This window comes from Takifugu rubripes, chromosome 13 (genome assembly GCF_901000725.2).
Source record: "Takifugu rubripes chromosome 13, fTakRub1.2, whole genome shotgun sequence".
Taxonomy (NCBI): domain Eukaryota; kingdom Metazoa; phylum Chordata; class Actinopteri; order Tetraodontiformes; family Tetraodontidae; genus Takifugu; species Takifugu rubripes.
This window is the reverse complement of record NC_042297.1, coordinates 20,074,530-20,088,464: the sequence shown is the minus strand read 5'-3', so window position 1 is coordinate 20,088,464 and position 13,935 is coordinate 20,074,530. Positions and strand designations below refer to the sequence as shown.

General features: G+C 45.6%; 1 protein-coding gene across 5 annotated transcripts in view; it reads right to left on the bottom strand.

The window, feature by feature from the left end:
- Positions 1 to 1,638: 1,638 nt before the first annotated feature.
- The window catches only part of furina (furin (paired basic amino acid cleaving enzyme) a), a 44,198-nt gene continuing 31,901 nt past the window's right edge, over positions 1,639 to 13,935 (bottom strand). For 4 of the 5 annotated variants that reach the window (XM_029846409.1, XM_011610331.2, XM_029846413.1 and 1 more), the window contains exons 8-16: positions 12,413 to 12,585; positions 11,327 to 11,539; positions 10,630 to 10,730; positions 9,627 to 9,730; positions 9,344 to 9,461; positions 7,057 to 7,236; positions 6,852 to 6,976; positions 6,382 to 6,504; positions 1,639 to 5,649 (exon numbers count right to left, since the gene is read on the bottom strand). In XM_029846409.1, coding sequence (XP_029702269.1) covers positions 5,042 to 5,649; positions 6,382 to 6,504; positions 6,852 to 6,976; positions 7,057 to 7,236; positions 9,344 to 9,461; positions 9,627 to 9,730; positions 10,630 to 10,730; positions 11,327 to 11,539; positions 12,413 to 12,585 — 1,745 coding nt within the window. In that variant the 3' untranslated portion in view covers positions 1,639 to 5,041. The remainder of the gene's footprint in view (positions 5,650 to 6,381; positions 6,505 to 6,851; positions 6,977 to 7,056; positions 7,237 to 9,343; positions 9,462 to 9,626; positions 9,731 to 10,629; positions 10,731 to 11,326; positions 11,540 to 12,412; positions 12,586 to 13,935) is intronic. The other variant, XM_003970061.3, reaches the window with a different exon arrangement.

Below are 13,935 nucleotides of genomic sequence, written 5' to 3'. Positions count from 1 at the left end.
CTCGTCTGTTTTGTTGAGGTGATCAGAGAACGCTTCCAATTCTTGTGTTTGAATTTTGACCCAGGTGTCGTCCACATACCTGAACCAGTGGCTTGGCCCAGATCCTGTGAAGGATGTCAGGGCCTGGGATTCCACCTTCTCCATGTATAGATTCCCCCATAGTTGCCAATCTATACATGGAGAAGGTGGAATCCCTGAAGAACTGAAGAAGCCTTCTGGATAGAAGGCGAAACGCATTCAAGAGAAGAAACCCAGTCCAGTTGACATAGAAAACTACCTTGGATACAATGACCTGGATGATTGAGAATCTACACAGACTTCCTCTTTTATTCTGGTGCTTTTTTAATCTGTAGAATTGTTGAGTAAAGAGCTTAAACACCCTCCTGATCATTCAGAGATGTTATAAATGAGCGCTGGAGGCTGCAGGTGTAGGATTACTGAGCAAGGTTCTTTTTCTTTCCCCCCACATATACTAGAAAACACTTGTTTATAGACCTTATATGATTTATAATTGGAGATATATGGTGCAGTGGTTTCCACAGTAAAGGTTATGGATTCAATCTCACCTTGGAATTTATTCAAATCTAGTTTAGTACTAAATTGAGAAACTTTTTTTCACATTAAGTGCTGGAGTCTTGCATATATCTGTGTTATACTTAACTTATTTGGGAATCAGTAAATCAGCTTTTTCAGTGCTGTATTTATAAAAAACCTCGATGATGCTGGTGGTACCCAGCAAAATAAGGTGCTGCTCAGTCAAAGCGCAGCATGAATCCAGTCTCGCCTCATTACTTGTATTTATGACTTGGGTTGGGCCGCGACCCCTCTGCTGTAAACTCATTGTTTTAATTACTAAAGCCATCCATCACCAGAAATCCTCCTTTTTTATACCACAGGGAAGCGGAAGACAAGAGCAAACATGGCTGCAAGACTTTCTCAGCTTACAGGGGAATAAAGTTTATCTCCAAAGGGAGATTAGAGCCAATCACAGTGAAGACATGAAGAGTAAAGCTGCAGACGCTACTGGAAACTGTTGCTTCTCCATCCAGCCCCACTCAAAATGGACTTATTTCAACAATATGAAGAATTCTCGACATGTTTATGAAGGTGCTGATAAAAGCGTCGGTGAACATTTGTACGTGGTGCATTTCTAAGAGTGACGAGAGAAGATCGGAATGTCGGTGCGGAGGAAAAGTGCACGATGGTGCGGAGACGTAATGAGGGTTTATGCAGGTGCGAGAGGGCCGGAGGCATCAGCGGGGTCCAAATGGGTCTGTCGGGGTGAAACTGACGGGGAGCAGCTCGCAGAAAAAAGGGGGCGCCCAGATGAAAAGAACAGACAGAAGATGATGCACAGTTCCAGAGATAGAGAGAACAAAAGGCTGGGTGACCTGACAAATGACCGGGTCACTACGGCAACAGGGATTAGAAGCTGTGGGGCAACAGCAGTGCGTCTGATCTCGACAAGGAAAAGGAAGAAGAGAGAAGAGAAGAAGTGGTTAGAAAGGAAACTGGAGGAGGAAGAAGACAAACTGAAGACGGTTAAAGGCAAAGCAAAGGAGTAACTGTCAACTATTGAATTTTGGACTTCAAGGTTTTATTCTGGTAAATTACGAGTGTTTTCTTCCACCAATTTGGTTTTTTTTTTTCACGAACAATTCATATTCTTCACCACATCTGTTAAGAAAAACACATTCAAATTTGCATAGATCTTTATTTTTTTTTTTAGTAGAATCTATAATTGACATCAATTAAATAAAACGGAGAAAAAACGAGAGCAAAAATCTTTAAATTACAAGAAAAAAATGACAATGCACCATTCATATAGTACAAAAATAGGCCTTATTTTAGAGTCACGTCCCATGAAGATTTTCATTCTTGAGCATTTTTCACAAACCAGCCAGGTTCCGTGTGCAGCCACAGGCCTGGAACCTCCTGACGAGGTGGGGGGGGGGGTCGGCAGAGGACCCCCCCGGCTGTCAAACACCCCCCACAAAGTGTTTTGTTCGAACTTAAAGGAGCACGTATGGACAGAAGCCACTCAGCCCTTAGATTTATGAAATTGGGATACATTCTTCCTCCTTCCTCCACAGAGGCCGTCGAAGCCGACGGTCACGAGGGAAACGCAGACGCCAGTTTGGTGGGAACGAAAAAGTCCGATGGCACGTGAGGGGGGGTCCCGGAATCTGCGGCAACCCGACAGAAACACTTTGAAACACGAGACGGTCGCCATTCAAATGATTGTCTTTGGTACTGCCAAAGATATTGCTCCTATTTCCTCCACCAGTCTTCATAACATCACCTCACTACACCCTAAGGCAGGAACGGGGCTGCGTCTGGCTCCACGTTAAATAAATCAGCGGTATAAATAAGAAGCCCCCGTTGTTTTCACAAGTTTATTCTGTTCAGATCGCACCTCAGAAGAGACGGTCTGCAGAGAAACATGAAAAGGCTCCACGCGATGGTGCCAGCGGAAGCCCGACGGTGACAAGCTGCTTTCTGGCACAGTTAGTTGGATTTTTAGCGTAGTTTCCATCACATTCCTACAGCCAAGCGGTGAGATGGCTGCTAATTGTTCTCAGCAGCTCTTCGGAAACATTAATACATAAGGCTCCGAACACCCAGAACCTCCAACACTGAACCTGTGAGGGCTCCGAGCTCAGAAGTTCCGGTTTTTCCGAGAGCTGAACTGGTGAATGAAGCCGAGATGGATGAAGGATGAAAGGTGATAAGGAAGGGACGAAGAATAACCCCTGGACGTCCACATTATTCTAAAAATGCTTCCTGTGCGCATCCAGACTCGAAGACGAGGGTTGATGGAAGCAATTTCAGCGCCACATAAGCCTATTATCTGTTGTTTGCACACCAAGGAGGGACGTCGGTAGGATTTTATGGCCCAAGTCTGAGGCAGTTAATTATTGCAATTCTAAATTAGATTCCTCCTTAAACAGCCGACTAATCAGAGCTAATCTGTGGCAGCCTCCAACGTGCAGCGCGTTAATGACGCAGTCAACACTTGTCAATCTGCCGCGGCCGCATCCCTTTCCTACTTTTAGGGGGGAAACGCTTCGGTTGCCGTCATCTGAACTTTAACCCAGTTCAGGGCTTCCTGCCTGCAGCCTCGTGGTCACCTGGATGTGTTCCACCTGTACTGGCCATGCGAGATAACGGGAGCATTCCGGCTCACTGCTGTTGGACATGGATGCTCTTCTTGCTCCGCGTTTCGCAGATACTCTTGGTGCCGTTATTATTTTTGTCCCCTCATTCAGTGAAAACTGTCCAAATCACATTAAGCCATTATGCACATTCATGCAGGCAACCTTCCAAGAAGGATAAGGGAATAGATTAAAGATCATCTGTATGCTGCACTTGTGCATCTTCGCACCCATAAAAACCACATTTTTGATTGTCAGTAACTGGGGACTAAAATGTTCTGAGCAGTGATGCAGCCGAGCTGCAACTGCTGCTCTTCTAAAACGGAGATTCGTCCAAACCCACGAGACATTTTTCATATTTAGCCTGGATATAATTTGGATAATCACTCTCCAACAGTTTATGAATGCTTGCCGAATGATATGAGAGGTAGATAAATAGATGAGCAGCTGCACTTTTGTATGCATGTCATCGCCACGGCAACCTCTCTCAGCAAGCCTCTTTTTTTTTTTTTTTCAATACCTGGAATGGCGAAATATATAATCCATCACAGCGGGAAAAAACCCAAAATAGATTCACAATGTTTATGCAGCATTTGATCATGAGAAGCACGTCTGTAATTATAACCTGCCCGAGAGAAAAACTACTTTAAAATACTCTTCCCCTAAAGGTGTGATTAAAATCTCTCAGAATAAATAGCTGATACATTATCATTCGTATATAACTGATTGGCAATAACAAGCGATATCAGATCTGATGAGATGCAGACAGGCTGAGGAGATCTTTTTTTTCTTTTAAAGATTTAGGAGAAAAGAAGACAGGAGATGAAAGGAAGTGTTCAATAAGAGGGCAGATAAACCAGGGTTCACTTCACACCCACACCCACACCCACACCCACACACACACACACACACACACGCACACACACACACACACACACACACACCCACACACACACAGACACACACAGTGAGTTTATGTTTGCAGGAAGGCATCGGTGTGACGTTACCGTCTCTTTGTGAGCAAATCAATCCCAGGTAAATCAACACCTGCCGGCTGCTCTGACAAACTCGGATCTTCCCGGGAGCCGACGCGTCTACGAATCGATTAGTGTTGGTGAATCCTAGTGAAGCTACTTTTGGTTGGGTGGGGTCACGTGGCTGCAGCCTTTGTTGTCACTTCCAAAGTGGCTCCTCTAAATGCCACATGATGGATCATTACGTCCCCAGAAAAAGAAAAACACTTTTAGAAATCTCTCAGACTGATTGTTTTTGCCTAATGGTTCCTTGGCCACCAGTCAAAGTCTGAGTATTTATAACTATCGTACCTTTGAACCGGGGATGTTTAAAAAGTGAATTACTGCAAATAAGTGGTGCTCTTCTGAACAGTTTCTGGATGTTGAAAGGACTAAATCACACTTTGAAAATAATCAATGCCCCATTCGACTATTTTCTTTTCTTAGTTTCAAGCGTTACATTTGAGGGACCAGCTTTAGTTTCAGGTTAACACACTTACATTCACACACTTTTCTCCCCCCGACAATCCTCTGCTCAACAATCTCTTGTGGCTACTGCGCTGAGATGGATGGGAACACAAAAGGGGGCTACAGCTGGAAAGAGGGGCTGGGGGGAGAGACTCTGCAGACGCAGCGAGTGAGCGGGCCAGCGAGGGCACGAGGGAGAAGAGGTTAAAAGAAACGCCTCTCAGTGTGAACAGAAGCCCGGAGCTTCTCATCACAGCTCCCGCCGCAAAGTGGGAGATGTGATGCTGAAGCACCGGCTGACGAACCCCGGTGGACAGGGAGGGGGGGGGAAGGCATGAAAGGACAGATAGCACAGCCCTGAATCACCAGACGATTTAAGAGATAGACGGGGATGAGAGGGAGGCATTAAAGAGCACTTTGTGTTTTGATAAAGGCAGTCCTTTCATGATGGGCGTCAAACTCGTCGTTCTCCGAGTCTGTGTTCCCCTCGTCGTCCCCCCACACTGTTGGGATTCCTCGGTACGACACCATCCTGTTCCCCCCGAGGCTGAAGGCGCCCCCGGGGCCGCTGCCTGCCTCCAGAGACGGAAGCTTAATGAGCGCGCCCGAGCGCAGCTGGAGCAGCAGGAAGATGCCGACAAATATAGCGAAAATGGCCACGCAGCTGAGCACAGCGATGGTGACGGGAAGCTGGGAGGCCGGCTGGAGCGCCGACTCTCGATTAGGCTGAGCCGCCATGAAGTTACCAGGGGATTCCCGCATGTACTGGTTGAGGTGCACGCAGGTGCCGGAGAAAGGGTCCAGGGAGCTGTGAGGTGGGCACGACAGACACGCCTGGGGGCTGAGGCTGCTGCACGTGAGGCAGGGAGGTGGGCACGGCAGGCAGGCGGAGACGGAGGCTGGTGCTATGGAGTTGCCCACTGTGTAGGTGATGGGCTGGTGGCCCACAGAAAAGCCCGCTGGACATTCTTTTACACAGCTCTGCTCAAAGAGGTAGTACCCAGAGTTGCACTCTGCAAAAGGAAAAGTAAACAGGTCAACACTCAAATAGAAAACGCAACAGAGAAGCAAGGACGGAAGCTCAGACAGGTGAAACTAACAAAGGCCAAGTCGGTCTCAAGGAAAACTGCAGTAAAATAAACTGATGGTGAACGCTTGGGAAGTTACCAGCCAACATGTTTAAGAGGGCAGGAAAAATGCAGATATATGCAGATCTTTGCCTAAATTTGGTGCTGGACTGCAACACGGAACAAAAGCAAAGAAATGCTATTTAAGGCTGAGCGCATTAAAAACCACAGTACGTTGCGCAGCAGTCATTATAACTCAAGTAGTTATTATTAAGTCTATCCTGTAATGAGTGTAAGTAGCTCTGACAGCCTGCAGGGGTCAGACTAACAATATGTCGGTGGAACAGACCTCTGCCCTGAGACATACGCAGCAGCCCAGTGGATTAGGCAGCAGCTGCCGTACAAACACATCTTTCTTTATCTGAAGTCGTTACAAAAAACAAACCTTGGGGGTCAAACTCAATTTCATTCCAGCAGAGAGCAACTTTATCTGAAAAGGACGCAGACGCTAAAGTGATATAAGGACATTTACAGGCTTTGACGGTGTCGGCAAATGTTATAATACACAGTGGATAACGTTTGAGCTGGGTTATCTCACAGTTATCAGGCTTCCTTTCCTGTCTCATCTCAGCAGGATATTCACATCTGGGCACAGACTGAGGAGATCAACGGTCTTACCGATGCACATCTGCCGCAGGTCCAGCGTCTTACAGCTGCCACCGCCGGGCTGAGACTTCTCAGAAGAGCTGGAGGTTGCCGAGTCAGTGCCGTACAACACCAGGAGGAACTGGGTCAGAGTGCCTGAGCGCAGACACAGATGGAGACACCAGACTCAATTAACCCCAGAAGAAAAAGGAGGTCTTCTTCATGTATCCTCCACTCCAGCGCATTTCTTTGGAGCTTCTACACGAAGTGACAGAAAGTGCCTCCTGGAAACCTGTAGCTGCATAATCAGTGTTTTGAAGTGCACGTCTTTGAAGGACCCTTCCAGTTAGCTCCACTTTAGTAACTAATTGCTTAGTGGAGGTATGAAGGAAAACCCATCTGATGGAGTCCTGCGCTCTCCTGAGCTGGCGTCTTCCTGTAAACACTTGTGTAAAGGAGCTCCTGTCACAGTTCTAAATCGCCATGTTATTTGGGTTGTTTACCGTAGTCATTGGCACTGGCAACATTCTCAATCTCCAGCCTCCACACACCGGTGGGATTCTCATCCCAGGAGTGGGTGGTCATGAACGCCCAGTCGTTAAACCCCTCCGACGAGAAGTCGTGAAATCTGCAGGAGATCAAAACATGGCTGTGGTTTAGCGCCGCACCTCCTGAACCCGAGACGTACACCCGTGCCCGTGGTCGTACCTGGGGTGGAGCAGCGTGGAGCGGGTGCCGGCAGGACTGATGAGATGGATGGCCAGTTTTCCCCTGCGGTTGTAGGACAGGGTGAGCCGAGCCTGGACGTGCTCCAAGGAGGTCACGTAACTGTCCGTCCCAAAGCAGGCATCCACACTTTTACTGATTAATAAACGGCTGCCGATGTTCCTGCCAAACACAAACAGCACGTCACCATGGAGACATTAAATAGAGGTGACGGGCCGATGGGATCTTTAATAGCCTCGTCTGATCTCAACAGGTTGACATTTTCCAGGAATCAGCAGGTGAGATGTCAGCGAGGGAAGCGTCCACCTGTGAATGATTTCTCTCCAGCCTACAGCATCAGCATCCTCCGCGCAAGAAAAACATCCACCTTTTTCTTTCCTCGCCAAATCGGCTTAGGAGATTACACGCCTCCGCGATTCTCAGGAGAGGAAAGTTGCAGCAGTTTTTGGAAGCCCGATTTCCACAGAAAGTGTGTTGCACTCACGGACTGTCATGCTTTTTTAAAAACACACTCCTTCAGGTTCAGTCCGATTTAAGGTTCCATACAAACATAAAAGTCGGGGTCGTTTCGTCTTTCACAGAATAAGGAGATTAAAAAGGGTTCGGCTTTATAGCAAACTCACGGTTGTGTTTAATGCAGAGGGTCTTTACACAAACAAGGACACGCATAACAATAGAGCTGCAGAATAATCCTGCTTATGTGAGGGGAAAGAGGACAACCTTAGTTAGAATTTCATGAAGGTCTTGTTGGGTTGAGATTACATACTAAGATGCCAATTTTCATGCTGGTCTTAAATTGTTTATTTTCCTTTTTAATCCCCTGGTTTTGCCCGCTACTACACATTCATATTCATGCCAATTCAGAATTGGAAATCTGCACTTTCCATGCATTTACAGAGTCATTTCACTATTCAAGCTGTCTGCAGTTTAGCAGGTGTTTGTGATTCTGCCTGCGGTCCGATTCACCTGTTACCAACTCGTGTTCTGCTGCTTCTCTACTGCTCCCATCTGCCTCCAAATTCAATATAGATTTTACCAAAATGCAAAAGGCTGCCCGACAACTGCAGGAGCTTCTAAGATCTCTTGAAAGGAGCACTGCTGGAGGCATGAATCCTGTTTCACAGGAAGACGTTAAACACAGGGGGATGATTTCAATCCAACAGGTAAATGTGGGAAATGTAATAAAGAACAAGCAGGATATCATTTCAACATCAACACCTCAGTAGGAGCTACAGGCAGACATCTCTGGAAGTGACCAGGTAATTAGCAGTCCTGCGTCACCACAACACAACCTCAGGTAAAGAACGAGGGCCTGACATTACAATTTTATGATGAATAAGCTTTTAAGCTGCACACATGGGTCATCAGCAGATTTTGCTCAACACCATCACATAAAAAAACTCCAGGCAAATTAAAAAAGATCAACACTAAACCGACTCTATGCTGCTCTTTTCCGGGACATGAAGTTTTTGTGCACGTGCAGGGATTCTCAGGCCATTAGTGGGAGCAGTAACAGTGAGGAGGACACTGAACACCTCCAGATTCTGCTGACTTCCTCCAAAACGTACCGCGCAAGTGATTCAGCTCAACATATAATATGTAAATTGAATAAAGTGCCTGGACAGCTGCTCCCGACATTTCACCGTCTACATCGAACATTTCACAGCTGTTGTGAAACAGAATGCCAAATTCAGCAAGAGGACTGACAGTGTGCATAATTAAGAGGGCTTGTCAGACTGTTTGGACGGTAACGACAGAGCAGAGCAGGAACTCAGCACATGAGTGACAGATCACCGCCTCTCTTTAATTGGATAATAGTATTAATAGTTATTAATAGTTATATCTAAGGGGGTAAGTCACAACAGCATCATACATAATATCCATAGCTGCATTCTGCTGTGGATCAGGTTTTTGTCCTCCAATATCTTTGATTTGCTGAAATTGACTGTTTTTTGCTTGGCTAAGTGCTAATTACTATTCTGTTTATAGTATACACTGATTTTTCATTGTACTAGACGCTGTTACCCTCTTAGGTCATTTGTATAGTTTTTTTTTAGTCTAACATAAGACTGTACTCCAATAAAGCTGGGCGACAAGATGTGGGGAAAATGACCCTTAAATAAATGGTTACACCAGTAAATGGAACAGTGCTAAATGACTGCGGCTCCATTTTTGTTTTATTTTATTCAGATTACTTGTGTCTACACATAAGTGGCTGAATTTTTGTGAAATCTCATGTAAAGTATGTGCACAGCAGGAATGTACTAACCTGGGCTCAAAGACCATGCTAACCACACACTTCCTCTGTGGCCCCACATTAGACCAGGTCCTTGCCAGCTCTACAATTCCACCGGCATCAAGTAGACCATATCCATAAGAGTGGCTAACTGCAGAGGGGAAAAAAGAGTTAAGAGCATGTCTGTTCCTAAAGATTGCTGAGCAGCTAAAAAGAGTGTAAGAAGATTCAAGTAATCGCTCTAATTTCAGAGCTTTCTGTACGTTTCCGTTCATGAGAGGCACTTCTGTGGTGCTTAGAAACGCAGGTGTGGTACCTTTACGTCCAACCCCATTGGTTTTCCAGTCATTTGTGAGAAGGTGGTTAGGGTTTGAAGTTCGTACGACCAGATGCTGCATGTCTCTCCAGGTCAGGTTTTTACTGGAAGAAAAGATAATCCCACCAGAATGAGGGACGAGGCAGCAGCACAACAACAGGTCGAACAGAGACGGACACACGCGATAAGACTGTAGATATGACGTGGGTCTGATATTATAATTATCACTTTGCCCTGAAGGTGGGGCATCTTATCAAATCCAAAATAACACCATAAATCTTTCATTTGTGACCTTTAACAAGGGCAATGAGGCAAAACAGCAATAACAGTGAAGTCCTGATGTGTCATCCTGGGGAAGGATAACATCTAAATAAGGATTTCATCAGAAATACATATTGGGATGTTTACAAAATGAAGGCACATTTTAAGATCTCTGTTCATCCCTTTCTGATGAAACCCATTTTAAATGATGACCATCTCCTTCATTCAGCTCTTTATGTCTTGGTGGAAGCCTAATCACTCATTTCCAGGAGGCTTGTGACATTTGTGTTTGTTCTTTCATTTGTGCTGCCTCACCAGATAATTAGTTCTGAAATTAAACTGTCCTGTTTTTTTTAGACAGGCTGCAAAAGTCTGTCAGACAGGAGTCAAAAAGTAGAGCATAAAATGAGAAAACGAAGCAGCAGAGATGCACAATGTCACCTTATTCAGTGCAAGTATATTAAAATTGGACTTGGTCCTCTTAAAGTTTGTGCCAATACATTTTTTGTGCTACTAAAATCGACCACTTCACTAATTCAAACTACCTTGACTTTTAGAAATGTTCAGTCCAGGATCTGCAGTTTTACTCTAAATTATTTATTGCAGCCTAATGACGGTAACTGGTGGTGAAATTCATTTTCCCCCCACCTTGTGATTAAATGCTTTATAGTTCGGGATAGTGTGACACTTCAAGGGTAAATGGAATTTTAGAGATTCCAGACAGAGAGTGATTATTACTTACTTTGCCTCAAGGGCAAGGGCAATAATCCCAGCAGCCAATGGGGCAGAGGCGGAGGTGCCTGTGTGGGAATCTGTGCATTTGGATTTGAGGTCTGTCGTCACCTGAGGAAGACAAATGTGGGATTAAATCCAAGTCTGTCCCAACAAACAATTAGAATTCCCTCATTTTCAACCGTCACTGACCCCAGACCAGTAAAGATGGTGCAGAAGTGCGTTTTATAGAGTTCACTGTCAGATTAGACCGACAGATATTTGGCCCTAAACTCTCCACCATCCCGAGTGGCAGCAGTTAGTTTAGTGTTAGTTTAGAGAGACTGAAGACACCACAGACACGTCACGTCCATGAAGAACCAATAATGATGCAACCCCACTCAAACCTCAGCCTCATTGAAAATAAAACACAAATAGGAGTTTTTAAAGCAGCACGGAGACGATTAAAGGCAGCTTTTGATGCTCTATGCCCTTTAATGGAGTTAAAAGGTTACTTCAAAAACAGAGCCCTGTTTTGAACTTGGGTGTTTGAACACGACTTCCACGCTTAAACTAAGAAAACAGACATTCCAGAACACCGTTTTAATTACACAAACGGTTCCAGGTGAGTTTGGAAATTCATCAGACCATTCCCAAATTTCCTGCTCTACTAATAGAAAGCAGAAGAAAGTGGGACGAGAGAGATCAGAGTGTGAAATGCAACTCACAATTTGTTTCTCATTGACGTTCCCCGAGCTGTAGGTGGTGGCCAGGGTGGAAGAGCAAGCCTCGCTGTACCAGGGGACGTTGCCGTTCTGAGTGGAGCTGCTGATGGACAGGGTGTAAATGCTGTTGGTGTAGCCGTCACAGTTGCAGTTATCCCTCTCCCTCCCTCCGTTTCCAGACGCCCACACAAAAATGGAACCTCGTCCACCGCGACCCTGGAGAGGCACAAAAGAAGTCGTAGTAACCTTCATTTTCATTCCAACATTCACAGGAATCCAAAAAGAGGTTGGCGAGGCAGCACAAGATCACCGCGTCACCAGGATGGACGTGCGACACAGGAAGGCCGTACTGTACATGACAATCACTCACTGTAATAAATCACCCCCCCCCCACAGGCTTTGAAGGGCAATCATTTTCATGGAAGAGCTGCGTTATTGTATTGAGTGGAAGCGTCTCCCTCAGCATTGATCACGCACCACCCACACCACCATCTGACAGGGCTGCTGCTGCAATTATCTTAGAAGTCGGTGTCAGCGCTTCCAATCAGCTTTACGGCACATGCCTTGAACCGTCTTGCCCACTGACAGGGGTCAGTGCTGGCGTGACGGGGGTGTTTATTCATGAACCGAAGATGTGAGAGCCGTGAGGTGGTTGTATGCTCGTTATTCTGCGGCTGTCTTCCATGAATCCGAGTGTCCTAAACCTCACGTGTGTCCTGTTCAGCAGTCACACTGTGCAAGATGCTGGCAGGCGGGTTCTGAAATAACCGAAAATTGCAACTTGGACACTGCTTTACGAGCACGTGAAGTAATCAAAGAATAGAATTTTTTCTATTAGAAGACACTTTGTCTTGACCACTTCAAAAAGGAATGAAAGATGAGGCAGAACTGCTTCCATATTTCTCGGTGTTTGCTTCCTGCTTCTCAGAACACTTTGGCTCCTGTTCCTAATTGTCAGTGTCAAAAACTTCTTTGTTCTTCCATCTGTGGCCTCTCATGCTTGAATAGTTCAATTACTGACTGCTGAAAGGAAGCAACGCGGGCAGGAAATAGTTTTGCTCTCACACACGCACGCGCACGTGTACACACCTCTGTGACTCCGCGCAGGAACGCTTCTTTGGCCAGTTTGGCAGGCCCGTCTACCGTTTTGCCATCATCCTCGGGGCCCCAGCTGGCACTGTAGATGTCAATGTGCTGGGGGTTTAGACTAAGAGACTGGGCCTCCACCATGTCTGTCACTTCTCCATCCAGCATGCGCACACCTGCAAACACATCCATCGATTAACACGGTCGCCTCGTGTTTTGTGTCATAAGGTTCTTTGACTTAATAGCTCACATTACTGTGGAGCTCAACCCTCTTGATGTTTTCTTCATGCACATTTTCCACTTGACTTAGTTTGACAGTAGATTTTAAAAATAAATGAAGAACAAAGGCACGAGGCTTCTATTGTGTGATCTGTGTGATTAAAGACTTGCTCCACTGTCATTTAGCATGAAATCAGACCATCTACAGTGTAAAAGATAAGTAACAACTAAAATCATTGTTTTTGTTCACCTGATTATCACCATTAGCTTAAAAAAAGTGAAATAATCAATCAGACTTTTTGCATTTGCAACCTGAAGAAAGCGTTTATTATATTTCTCTACATCTTGATGCATTTATTACAGCTTTCAAAGTTCAAACAAAAGGAGCTATTTTGGGTAAAAAGCAGCTTGGCTTTGCTAAACCTCACTTCATCGATGAAGGGCTGCTTCCCCTCCAGAGATTACATTAGCGTCACACTGACTTTAATACGGAGAAAACACACACGAGGGGTGGCGCTGGTCTCCGTTATTTTCCTGCATTCAAACTTTTCCTGCACGGGAACCTGAAAATTCACAAAATTGAGGAGACCCCCAACAACTGTGTTTTGGTGTTGTGAGTCAGTCCATGCTGCTCGATATGGGTTAACGCAACCAAGTAGTGTCTCTTTGAAGTCCTTCAACACTGTCTAACAGCACTGAAGTGTGAGTGTTGCCATGGCAGCACGCACTCTGGTGAGACAGCCATGTAATTTGCAGGAGAGACGCTCTCGTGCCATCCCATGAATCAGAACAGAGGTTCACGACGGAGAAAAGGTACTATCAACGCGTTCGCTGCACGGCCTGGTGATTCGAAACACCAGCAATGAATCTCATTGCTATAAAGGTTATAAAAGAACAGGAAGATCTTCCCCAGTGTTGTTTGGCTCCTCGAGGACCTGCAGTCACGTTGGCAAACATGGGCCCACGAAGGTTTTCACAGTGATCAGTAAATCTCTACGCCTGGGACGCATCTTCTGCAGGTCTCACAGCAAACAGCCTCAATGAACTCTGCATTATTCCTACATCACAACCTTGAAAATGTTTGGAAAAGCTTTGAGGGTTCCCAGCATGCACAGGGGACAGTGACCCGAGTTGACCTGCAGGACCAAACGAGGCTGGTGAAAGATAAGCTCGACGCCATATGGACAATTCCCACATTCAATCTAGAATGATCATAAAGAGTGGTTTTATTACACCACACGGATCCACTTTAAAGCTGTATAGGAGAGCAGGATGTTAGGAGAGCAACAGCAATAAACAGAGGTACA